This window comes from Sphaeramia orbicularis, chromosome 9, assembly GCF_902148855.1.
Source record: "Sphaeramia orbicularis chromosome 9, fSphaOr1.1, whole genome shotgun sequence".
Classification (NCBI taxonomy): domain Eukaryota; kingdom Metazoa; phylum Chordata; class Actinopteri; order Kurtiformes; family Apogonidae; genus Sphaeramia; species Sphaeramia orbicularis.
The window spans coordinates 1,342,026-1,354,805 of record NC_043965.1 but is presented as its reverse complement, the minus strand read 5'-3'; the positions used below and the strand labels follow the sequence as shown (position 1 = coordinate 1,354,805).

The following is a 12,780-nucleotide window of genomic DNA, read 5'->3' as shown; positions in this document are numbered from 1 at the left end:
TTTCATGTCTTTGTAGATCTGATCCAGAACGCACATGGACTAATGCAGTGACCCACATGCACAGAAGAGGTCCTGACGCAATACGTGCCCACGCAGCACGCACTGTGTTTACAGGAGGAAATCTGGAGGCATCTGGTGTGGGCGTGTGTGGAGCTGATCAGGTTTGTGTCCAGCTGAAGTCAGCTCCATTACAGTCCAAGAATTTTCAGTACAAGATTCAAACAGAGCAGAGCCAGGGTTTCGCTGTGGCCTTTTGTGGTGCAGCGGCTGCTACGTCTGAACAACGCAGTATTTGGATGTGGAGGCGGAGTCAGGAGCGGTGGGATAGGGATGTTAGCGGCTTCACTCACACACACTTCATTCAGAATTTTCAAATGACAAGAAAAACGTTTAAATGGATCTGGGACGGCCTCTCCGTAACACTCTCACCACAACACACTCATCTATGGCGACCTCTATCTGTTCACCAGTGTGTTGCAGTCGGGCTGTACTGGCGTTTCAATGATGTAAAGGTCGGATAAATGCGACCTGGCCGTTCAGACTGACGTCGCATTGAAAAATATACGATATGTATCGGATTTAGGACCACATGTGAAAGTGGTCTGGGTCGGATTTGTGCCGTTCAGACGGTCTTTAACAGGTCAGATACAGGTCAAATAGTGGTAAAATGTATTCACTGGCTCAGACGTCCTGTATTTCCTCAAATTGGAAAAAATTCAAATGACACTGTTTTATGCCTCTGCTGATAAATGTTCACAAATCTGGAATCCTTTGTTTCAACCAGTCAGAAAAACAAATTTCCCTTTTGTTCCAGATTGACCTTCATGGTTATTTTCCTGCCTGGTCCTCTTTGTTTTTTCTGTTCGGTAATGCACCTTGTGTAACACACAGCGCATCGATATTCTAAATGTGAACCTTTTAAGTCTTTTTGTTTGTTTGTTTTGTTTTTTTGGCTTTTTTTTTTTTTTGTTTTTGTTAATGGAGAAGGTTGGTGTTCTTGTTCTTGGGTTTGTTAGCATGTTAAAAAAAAAAAAAAAAAAAAGAAGGAAATTGTACAACATTTATTTTCAGTTGATGTGTCACATATGATACAGTGTTTGTATTGCCCAGTTTCTACAAAATTCCAAATAAACAAAGGTTGGGGGGAAAAAAACAAAAAACAAATAGCGGCAAAAAATCGGATTTGTGCCACATTTGGCTGCAGTCTGAACGTTGCCTAAGAATCCAAGCCCGACCCCTGGAAAACACACCAGGCCAAGGTTCTAATAGTTTAGGATTTTTCATTCTAGTTTAGTTTGATTTAGTTTTGACTTTTTTCTCTAATTCAGTTCATTTCGATTCATTTTTAGAGCAGGTTTGATAGTTTTATTAGTTTTCATTTATTTCTAAATGCTTAGTTTTAGTTTAGTCGTCTCTTTTCTCCTCTCCTCTGTGGTCGTATTCACATAAATCCCAGACAGGACTCTGCTGCTTTAGTCTCCATGTTTCCAGGTAGAGTGGGGACCAGAAGACGACTGGAAACCACAGTGAACACAAGTGACGGAGCAAAAAGTGTCGTATGGTGCCGTTAGCTAAAATTGCTCAAGTGAAATAAATTGCTTTCGTTTCCATCCGACGTCAACAAAGACGAAAATGAAGGGAATTTGTCCATAATTTTTATATGTTTTAGTTAGTTTTATAAGCACACAATACAGTTTCAGTTCGTTATCGTCTTTTTCCTTTAATTATAGTTTTTATTTCAGTTAACAAAAATGTTTTTTCGATTCTAGTTTTCGTCATTTCGTTAGTTTTCGTTAACGATAATAACCTTGGTGTGAATTATACCACAGTTTAAAGGGGAGTCCAAATGTAACAGTGAATCTCCGTGCATCAACACTTCATTAATTATTCACTCAGTCAATATTTCAGGTGTCATAAAGGCAGATACAGTTGTTTATGGGTTATGTCGGCCACGTCCGTCCCTCTGCTATCGTTCTGGACTCAAAGTTCTCTGGGTTCCTGAGTGTAGGACGCTCTGACCAGTCTTTGTAGTCGCAGTTCAGAGGTTGTTCCTTTTACGTCAACAAAAAATATTAAATAAATTAAAAATTGTTTTGACTTTAAAACCGTGTATTTCAATGATTTAGAAGAACTCAAGTGTAGTAAGAATGATAAATGTTTATTGAGATTACTCTTAGTGACAAATAAGAAGACCCTGACCAGAAAATGGCTGAAAGGAGACAAACCTGCTCTGAAGGACTGGACTGATGTAGAGAACAATATACAGGATGACACAAAAAAACGGGAACTTTTAACAATCCAATAAAACCAAGAGTGATGGCAGAAAAATATTTTATTCATAGTAACTGAAACCTTAAACCATGCCATTTAAGAAACAATGATGGAATTTTCGTTTTTTAAAAATTCCTTCCTGTAGATGGCGTCCTCCTGTACGAATGCATTCTGGAAATCTGCTGTTGAGATTCCTCATTGACCGCTGCAACATCTCAGCTGGGATACTGTGAATTTCATCCTGAATTCTCGGTTTTAACTCATCCACAGTTCTTGGTCCAGTCGTGTACACCTTACTCTTGAGATAGCCCCACAAGAAAAAATCACAAACGGACAAATCTGACGATCTAGGGGGCCAGGGAACGTTACCGAATCTGGAGATCACACGGTTACCGAACAATTCTGGCACAGCCGCCAATGGTTACTAAAATGGGGGTGTGTTTACTGGCTCAAGGTCACTGTCTGGCAGTGCTGCCACTTGCTCGTGTCTGCCAATACGCACTTGAAAAATTCCCGTTTTTTTGGGTCACCCTGTAATTTTTTAAAAATGAAAATTCCATCATTGTTTCTTAAATGGTATGTTTTAAGGTTTCAATTACTATGAATAAAATATTTTTCTTCCATCACTCTTGGTTTTATTGGATTGTTGAAAAGTTCCCATTTTTTTGTGTGTATATGTCATGGAGAGAATCACATTTAATTTAAGATGGAAAACTGATATTTTTACTGAAAACTGGTCAGAGTGGCTCACTTATATTGTAACTGTGAGACCAGACTTTGTATAATTTCTATGGATCCTCAAACTGTACTGTAAAGGAAAAAATTACTACAGGTATATGAGTATACTGATGCATGTGTGTGTGTGTGTGTGTGTGTGTGTGTGTGTGTGTGTGTGTGTGTGTGGACTAGATGCTGCTCAAATGTTGGACTCTCCCTCCTGTTGTCAGTTTAGTTAGTGTAAGTACTTGTGTTATGGTTTTCTCAAAAACAAAATTTAAAAAAAAACAGCCTGGGACAACGTGGAAAATGGTGATAAAAAATTAAATGACTGATATTAAGGATCATTCAGGATGAATTTTTAAAGTGCTTTTATTAGTTTTTAAAACTCTTAATGGTCTCAGCCCTATTTTTTAACTGTTCCTAGAGTCCACACCGAAGGGCCCATTCTGCTTTTATGGCCTTAAACTATGGAACAGCTGACCTGAGATCCACTGCCAGTGTTCATATTTATACTAGTAAACTCAAAACCTCCCTTTTCAGCTTAGCTTTTATTTAAATTCTTACTTTTTAACATTGCTTTACTTTGTTGTGTTTATTTTTATTTCTATTTGCAGCTGTGGGACAGTGGGGGTTTGATGTAACATGTATGAACAGTGCAATACAAATAAAGTCTGACTGATTAAAATGTACTTTGAGGTGGATTTCACTGTTTCAGTGTTGATGAAGCAATGACCTTTGACCCTGGAATGTTTACGTCAGGGTTCCTGTCGGATCAGTCAAGTCTGAACTGTGTCTGTGAATCCAAAACATTCAACTGGACTACGGTTCTTCAGATTGTATTTCCTTTTTTTGTAATTATTTCTTCTTTTAAATTCATTATTATCTGTTAAATGTTCATGATCTCAGCTGATTTCATGAAGGTTTTTCAATGTCTCGTTTATTTAAGATTACTTTTAATGGTTAACTGTTTTATATTCGTATACGTGCTTTTATCAGTTTTTAATGTTTGGTTTCTGTTTTTATTTGCTTTATGTAAAGTGTCTTTGAGTTCTATGAAAAGTGCTATACAAATAAAATTTATTATTATTATTATTATTATTATTATTATTATTATTATTATTATTATTATTATTATTATTGTCTCCATAAGACACTTTTTATCTTTCCGTTATCATTCATATTAAAATGTAAAAACCAACCCAGCAAACATTAAAATGTCTTTTTTTTTTGCCACAAAAAGAAGCAAAATAAAAACTTGTTTGAATGAAATCTTTGGTTTTTGTTGGTCTTTTCCAGAACATTAACCTGTGTTTCATTTTCTCTGTTCATGTAAATGTCGAACCTGTTTCCCTTTTTTATCACTTTTATATTTTTATCTTTCGTTGTAACTGTAGGTACATTTATACCAAGAAGAACTTATTTTACTGTGTATTATTTTTAATTTCTTCTGACTGATACATAAGAAAAAACATTAGAACATACTGTTATTACCCGGTGTTTATTTATCCACTGTAAAAATGGAGACCAGAACATTTCATCCGTTCATGTGTTGGTTTTATAAACGAAGACAAAGAAAAGAAATGTTGAAGTTTTACATCATTTTATGAGGATGTTTCTTCACATTCAACCAAATACAAAATGTGCATGCTTTCATTTCTTCTTTTTTCAGGGACATGGTTTGGCGTCGGCCACCGGTTCGCAGCGGTCCACCACAGCTCGGACCTCTCCGATCTGGACGCCGTCGTACGTTCCTGCGATGGACGTCCACTGCGTCTCTCCGTTGCGGTATGTGCGGCTGAGCCGGGCCGTGTAGGGGACGTCGGCCTTGATCTTGCGTCCCTCCATGCGGACTCTGCAGGAGTGGTTGGGTGGGACGCTGAGCTCCACGGACACCGAGTGGCTGAGCGCCTCCACCACCGTGGTTCCTCTGGAGAACTGCAGCGTCTTCTCGCCGCTCAGCTCGATGCCGCCGGAGCCAATCAGGGGGATCTTTGCCGTGATGCTGCCTGTGATTCCCAGCATGGTGGCCCTGCCGATGTTCCAGGTGGTCTCCACCTCGGTGGTCTTGGAGATGGTGACGGTCTTCGTGACAGTCTGACACTCGTTGTTGGTGACCCCGGAGATCTGCATGGTCTCTGGAGGATACTGGAAGATGGCCACCTCGTCGATGGCGTACTTGACGTCGGAGATGTGCTGAGTGTAGGCGTCCCTGTTGATGGTCAGGACCTGGTACTTCTTGTACCAGTACTCGTCACCCTCCCAAGGCAGGAAGAAGGCCTCAAACTGAGGGACCACCTTGCCCAGACCATACTTGTTCTTGCCGACGTAGATGCCCACCCCCTGGCAGGTCCTGACCGAGTGCTGTGGCACGGAACCGTACGAGTCCTCCTTCCACTCCAGGAACTCGAAGTTGTCTTTGTTGGCCAGGATCTGGAACTCAGGGGCGTAGTACTCGCGGTCTCCGTAGGGGTATCGGCAGTAGGGGCCCAGGCTGGGGTTGTAGAACCCGGCCTCACAGTTGTACTTGCAGACGTAGTCGGTTCGCTCGGTGTAGCCGTTGTAGATGGAAACGGCGCCGTTGGGCAAAGAGCCGTCCCACGTCAGCCACTCCAGGTTCACGTTATCTGCAAACATGAAGGAGGAGGGCAGGTCCTGCTGCTGCTCCAGATCCGGGGGGGTCAGAGGAGCCGACACATGGTTACCCGTGGGCTCAGGAACCCGGGCCTCCAGATCTGGGTTCAGTATGGAAGCTGTTGGAACGGACGCACAGAGCCATTAGTTTCATTAAGACCTTCTGTAAAAGGCCTCGACATTCAGACACGATACAGGAACTGGACTGGACCACGACCACGGAGGTCATCCACCAGGAGAAGAAGAAGAAGAAGAAAAGTCTGAGCTCCTGCAGAAACCTGGACCCAAAGATCCTACACAAATAAAAACACAACTATGACAATTAGATCTATTTCTGCAGTCAAATCCTGCTGAATTCCACACACTTTACTCTATTTTCATTTGTAGATTACAGATATAATATTCAGGGTTCCTACAGGTTTATACAAGTTACATTTAAGACTTTTAAAGACCTTTTGAAGTCGACTTAGAACAGAATTTAATGCTATTTCATGGCCATACTGGAAAAAATTTGTGACTCCTAGAATTTAGAAAAATGTACAGGGTGGGGAAGCAAAATGTACAATATTTTGAGGCAGGGATTGAAAGACAGTGTATGACCAATTAGTTTATTGAAAGTCATGAGAATTTATTTGCCACAAGAAAATGTCCATAATAGAAAATGTTTTTATTCTATGTGTCCTCCTTCTTTCTCAATAACTGCCTTCACACGCTTCCTGAAACTTGTGCAAGTGTTCCTCAAATATTGGGGTGACAACTTCTCCCAATCTTCTTTAATAGTATCTTCCAGACTTTCTGGTAATAGTTTTGCTCATAGTCATTCTCTTCTTTCCATTATAAACAGTCTTTATGGACACTCCAACTATTTTTGAAATCTCCTTTGGTGTGACGAGTGCATTCAGCAAATCACACACTCTTTGACGTTTGCTTTCCTGATTACTCATATGGGCAAAAGTTTGTGAAAAGGTATGGATAATAGTGTTAGGTATGATTATGACATCAGTATATGTTTGGGTTCAAAACAACTGACGTAGTGTCTGCTGAGAAAAAACAACTAAATGTTCAGTGTACATTTTGCTTCCCCACCCTGTATTTACTCCAACACCTTGAATCCCACCATTCAGAGTCGTTTCTCACCAGTGGGGGGGCGACAAAGTTAGCATTCCTAATTTCGATATAAATTATGGGGTTGGAACAGGTGGAACTGAGTCGACTAATGTTACTTTCTTTGAAGCTTGGACATTAAACAGACACATTTAAACACAGTTCAACAAATAAGTCCATGGAAACATAACTTAAGACCCACCATATCAAATGTAATACCTTTTAAGGACTTCTTTAAGGTATTAAATGCAGATTTGTGAATTCATGACTTTAAGACTTTTTAAGACCCTGTGGAAACCCTGAATATTGTGTGTGTGTGTGTGTGTGTGTGTGTGTGTGTGTGTGTGTGTGTGTGTGTGTGTGTGTGTGTGTGTAAGCTTAAAATTATTCAGAAATATCGAATTGGGATGGTAGATATGCTTTTGTTGCTGTTGTGGGGTTTTTTTTTTTGTATTATTATTATTGTTATTATTATTGTTATTATCATTATTATCATTATTATTATTATTATTATGGTGTGAATGCTCAGTGCTGTACACATTTAAGTCGATGTATGTAGTGTATTAGGTGAAAAGGATAGGCAAAAAAATAAGCTTTTGCTTCTGGCCTATTCCGTTTTTGTTTTTGTTTTTTTATGTTTATTACGATTCATGTACTAAGTACAATGATTGACGTAAAACCAAAAATTAATTAATTAATTCATTCATTCATTCATTCATTCATTCATAACTACACTATGGTGTAAATGTTAGATGTGTTCATGCTCAGTAATGATCACAGTTGCTCTAAATCCTGCCTCAGCTCATCTGTTTTTTTTATATTTTCTAGTAGAGACACATTAATACTACTTCACTAATACAGAACATGAAAATAGGAATTTGCTTAAAATATCTGGGGTCAGTCTATGTTAAAAAAATGTATTGGCGTTTCAGAATTATAAGTAAATGGGAGGGAAAAAAAGATTGAAAAAATTCATTAAAAAATTTGAACTTTGACCTACTTTTCCCAAAAATCTAACCGCATCTATTGTGCGTCACTGGCAGTCTAGGCTATATTTCCACTTATTTGATTAGGATTAAAAGCAGACTTTTTTTCCATTTGAGTCGGATCACATTCTCGCTAGTGGACCAAAATTTGTAAACAGAAGCAGCATGTGACGAACTGCACTGGCATTGGACAGAAAAGTCGGGGGCGGGGTCAATCAGAGACGACCGGTGCTGATGAAAACAAACATGGAGGTCTGACGTACAGTTATCGTTTTCAGAATATGTATTCTATTTTTACAGACCCAAATTTTAACTGTGAAGAAGAGCTCAGTCGAAGCCAGTTTCGTTACATGAACATCTGAACAAACGTTAACGAGACATTCGGTCTCCTCTTTGCATCCACTTGTTTGATTTGAATCAGAGTTCATACGTTTGTATTCACACCCAAAAAAAAAGGCCAGGACTTTCCAGGGAAACTAACTCAAAGTATGTGTGAATACTAGGGGTGTGAGAAAATATTGGTTCTGCAATATATCACGATATTTCATTTCACAATACTGTATCGATATTAAAAAGTGCTGTATCAGTATTTGTAGGTATTTATTCAAATGCAGATATGACTGAGGTTCATTTTTCTTTTTGTTTATATTTTATTTAGAATTATTTAATACTTTTATTAAATAATGTTCGTTCCTTAGTTGGGATTGAACTAAAATCTTGTTCTGATGTTAGTTGTGAACTAATAGAATCTGAACATTTGAACAGGATCTGAAACTGGAATGTCTGTAAAACAGAATTTCAGTTTGAACACAGGAACATTCTGTGATATAACATTAGATCCTGTTGTGATCAGATAAAAATATGTTTAGTATTTGAGCAGATTCCTGGTGGAATTTAATTCTTCAAGGAAATAATCATTTTAAAAAAAGAAACACACAAAAAATTGCCCTTTTTAACAGTATCGTGATATATCGTAGCGTGATCCTAGTATTGTGATTTGTATCATATCGCCAGATTCTTGCCGATGCACAGCTCTAATGAATACACCCCTGTAAACCTAACCTGGTTCAACCAATAGTTGAACCAGGTTAGCCTGGTTCCTAACCAGGCTAACCTAACCAACCAATAAACCTAACCAATTCAACCAATAGTTTTGCTGCTAAAGACATTTGAAATTTCACCCATTATAAGAAAATGGGAAGAAGAAAAGATTGAAAATTCATAAAAAAAATTTTAACTTTTCTCCACAATGTAATCACATCTATTCTGGGTCACTGGTAATCTATAACCTCCTCAGACCCAGCAAACGTCAGCAAAGTACCAGCTTTTTTGTTTTTTATTAAATCAGTGCCTACATTGGAAACATCATGATGCAACAGTTTTTTCGGATGCACTTTTGAAAATTTTTATGGAATGTCCTTTGTGGTGGACAGTTTTCTTTTTTTTTTTTTGGATAAAGTTGTGAAACTCTAATCCACAAATGTGAACAGAAAACCCATAGCTGGGTCTGAGGAGGTTAAATGCAATCTGGTATGAATTCAACCAATAGTTTTGCTGCTAAAGTGTAAACAAACAAACAAAGAACCAAAAACCTCCCCTTCGGTGGGCGGGGTAACAAAAGAAGAATGAGAAGAACATCAGAGCAGCATATCATCATCACTGGAGATTCACATTTGACCACATCCCTCATGTCCCAGATTTTAAATATTCCAGCAAATTCAATAGTAGAACTGTTCTGTAATTATTATGCAACAGCCCAACCTTTAAAGCAGGGTTCTCAAACTCCTGTTCTTTCAGGTTCCACATTCAGTCTGATCTGATCTGCAGTGGACCCAACCAGTCAAATAAGAACAGAAGAACCTGTAAATAATGACAACGCCAAATTTTTGTCTTTGTTTTAGTGCAAAAAAACCCCCATTAAATTATGAAAATATTTACTTTTATAAACTATCCAAACAAAAAAGATATGAATAATCTGAAAAAACTGAAATTTCTTTAAAAAAAATAAAAGTGCTATTTTAATAATATTCTGCCTCCACTTCTCATTAGTCCATGTGCATTCTGATCAGATCTACAAAGACACTAAACACTGAGGAACAGGAAGAAAAGAGTTCAAACTGGACTGAATTTTCTTTAGACATTTCAGGTTGTTCATATTTGTTCAGGTTATTCACATTTTATTGTTACAGGATAGTTTGTAAAAGTAAATATTTTCAGAATTTAATGTTATTTTTGCACTAAAACAAAGACAAATATTTGAAGTTGTCATTATTTATAGGGTATAATGTAATACTTTTTTCACATGAAACTGAGAAGAAACTGTGCAGTCGTTCTTTTGTGTGGGTTCTTCTGCTGTTATTATTTGACTGTAGATCAGATTGGTCTGGATGTGGAACCTGAACTAAAATGAGTAGAGCTGCAACTGATTAACTGACTCAAAGTGATTCCAAAAAAAAAAAAACATTCAACCACAGTTCTCCTGAATCAAAGCTTTGTTTCCTTCATTTCTCTGCTGTTAAACATTGGTTCCACTGTTGTGTTTCACACAGACGCTTATTGTGACGCACAAAGAAGCTACAATTCAGGAAAACTGCAACAGAATATTTCCCTTCAATCAATTCGAGTCGATTAATCGAATTGTGAATTTTTGCATTCGCTTCAAGCACCTGATCGATTCATCGGCTGCAGCTCTAAAAATGAGTTCCACAGCCTGGACTGTGGAATTTTTGCACTTTCCAAATTCATCCCCGTGGCCGGATTGGAACCTTTGGCGGGCCATATTTGGCCCCTGGGACCATGTTTGAGACCCCTGCTTTAAACCTTCACTGGTTTACAGGTCTGTGTATTTGTACAGAACGTCTAAAAACAGACTGTGTCAGAAATAAGAGAGACGGACTGAAAAAAACAGGTGATTAAGCACCAGAACTAAAGACTAAAGGATGAAATGTCCAAATAATATGAACGGTGTCTGAACAAACACGGTCATCTCTGTCCAGCTGCGTCGTCCTCTGTACAGAATGAACTCGTGTGTCTTCGGGGACGTTTACCTTTCGTGAGCCGTGAGCTTTTCTTCACGATGTCCTGAAGACTGGCCGAGGTCAAGGCCAGCAGCGCCGGCAGCAGCAGCAGCAGCAGCTTCATCTGGACACGGACCAACAAAATGAACACCAACCCAAATACACAACAACCAACACACAGCAGCACGTGCACTTACACCGTCATCACACTTCCATTATTTTTTTACATGAAAATGGCTAAATTTACAAAGAGAAAAAACTGAAGTTGTCATTATTTATACGTTACTACGATCGTCTTTGACTGATTGAATTGGTCTGAATGTGGAACCTGAGCTAAAATGATTTTAATATCTTAGTGTAATTTTTGCATTTCACAAATTCATCCCATGGGTCAGACTGGACCTAAACTGAACTACTATGAGCTTTCACTATGATTTTTGTTGTTATCATTATATTTGTCCAAACAAATATACCTTTAATTGTACCAGACATTAAAATGAATAAGAAATTGAAGAAAACAAGCGGTGGTCAAATACACAAAACATTTAATAACACACAGAATGTTGGTCAAATTAAACTTAATTCTATTACGACATTTCAGGTTGTTCATGCTTTTTGTCAAAGGACAGCTTGTAAATGTAAACATTTTCATCTTATTTACTTTTTTTCCACTAAAACAAAGAGAAAAAAAAATAAGACTTGCCATTATTTAAAGCAGGCGTGTCAAACATGCGTCCCGGGGGCCAAATGCGGCCCGCCAAAGGGTCCAGTTCGGCCCCTGGGATGTTTTTGCAAAGTGCAAAAATTCCAGTCTTGAATTGAATTAAGCAAAAAAAAAAATTAGCTTGAATTTAGGAAAAAATCTTGAATTAAGCCAAGAAAAAAAAATCTTCAATTAAGAAAAAAAAAAAAATCTTGAATTAAGCCAAAAAAAATTTTCAATTTAGTGAAAAAAATCTTCAATTAACCCCCCCAAAAATCTAAAATTTAGCAAAAAATCTTAAATTAGGCCAAAAAAAATTTCTTCAATTAAGTAAAAAACATCTTGAATTAAGCTAAAAAAAAAATATCTTCAGTTAAGTTTTAAAAAAATCTTGAATTAAGCCAAAAAAATATCTTCAATTAAGTAAAAAAAATCTTGAATTAAGCAAAAAAAAAAACTTCAATTAAGTAAAAAAAAAAAAGCTTGAATGAAGCCCAAAAAAATCTAGAATTAACAACTTAATTTTTTTCCCTTTGCTTTAGTGCAAAAAATAACATTAAATTATGAAAATATTGACATTTCCAAACTATCCTGTAACAATAAAAGGTGAATAACCTGAACAAATATGAACCTGAAATGTCTAGAGAAAATTAAGCACAATTTTAACAATTTTTCTGTCTGTTCCTCAGTGTTTAGTGTCTTTGTAGATCTGATCCATAATGCACATGTAGAAATGATCAGCTGAGGAATAATACTGTTAAAATTGCACTAAATTTTCTTATGTTTTTTAATTTAAATTTCAGTTTTTTCAGGGTTTTTTTTTTTGTTTGTTCGTTTTTGGATAGTTTATAAAAGTAAGTATTTTCGTAATTTAATGTTTGTTTGTTTTTTACACTAAAACAAAGACAAAAATTTAGAGTTGTCATTATTTCTATATTATTATGTTATAATTTTACTTGTCCGGCCCACTTCAGATCAAATTTAGCTGAATATGGAACTGAACTAAAATGAGTTTGACAGCCCTGATTTAAAGGTCATTATGATGTCTGTATATGACTGCTGAAATAAAATGACTTTTAACATCCATGATCGTTAATATCTTCGTGTAATTTTTGCCTTTACAGATTCATCTCATGGGCCAGATTAGACCCTTTGGTGGGCCGGATTTGGCCCCCGAGCCGCATGTTTGCCCCCTCTGATCTACACAATCAGTTAATTAAATATAAGAAAATACAGGATTTACACTGAAAATACAAAATAAAAAGAATAATAAATGGAAATAAATCACTTAGAAAAGGTTAAATGTAGAGACAAACTCATCTGGAAGACGTGACTAAAATAGTTGTAA

General features: G+C 37.2%; 1 protein-coding gene across 1 annotated transcript; it reads right to left on the bottom strand.

Moving 5' to 3' along the window:
* Positions 1–4,487: 4,487 nt before the first annotated feature.
* Positions 4,488–10,891, bottom strand: LOC115426097 (natterin-3-like). The gene is made up of 2 exons (XM_030144055.1): positions 10,760–10,891; positions 4,488–5,741 (listed from the first exon to the last, which is right to left on the bottom strand). Exons 1-2 carry the CDS (start codon positions 10,851–10,853, stop codon positions 4,657–4,659), a joined length of 1,179 nt encoding a protein of 392 aa, XP_029999915.1. The 5' UTR covers positions 10,854–10,891; the 3' UTR covers positions 4,488–4,656.
* Positions 10,892–12,780: the final 1,889 nt, after the last annotated feature.

Excerpts from the sequence above, each read along its gene's own strand:
- LOC115426097 (XM_030144055.1), bottom strand. The coding sequence starts at position 10,853 with ATGAAGCTGCTGCTGCTGCTGCTGCCGGCGCTGCTGGCCTTGACCTCG. Across the intron at positions 5,742-10,759 it reads AAGCTCACGGCTCACGAAAG|CTTCCATACTGAACCCAGAT; the intron begins GTAAACGTCCCC and ends CCGTTCCAACAG.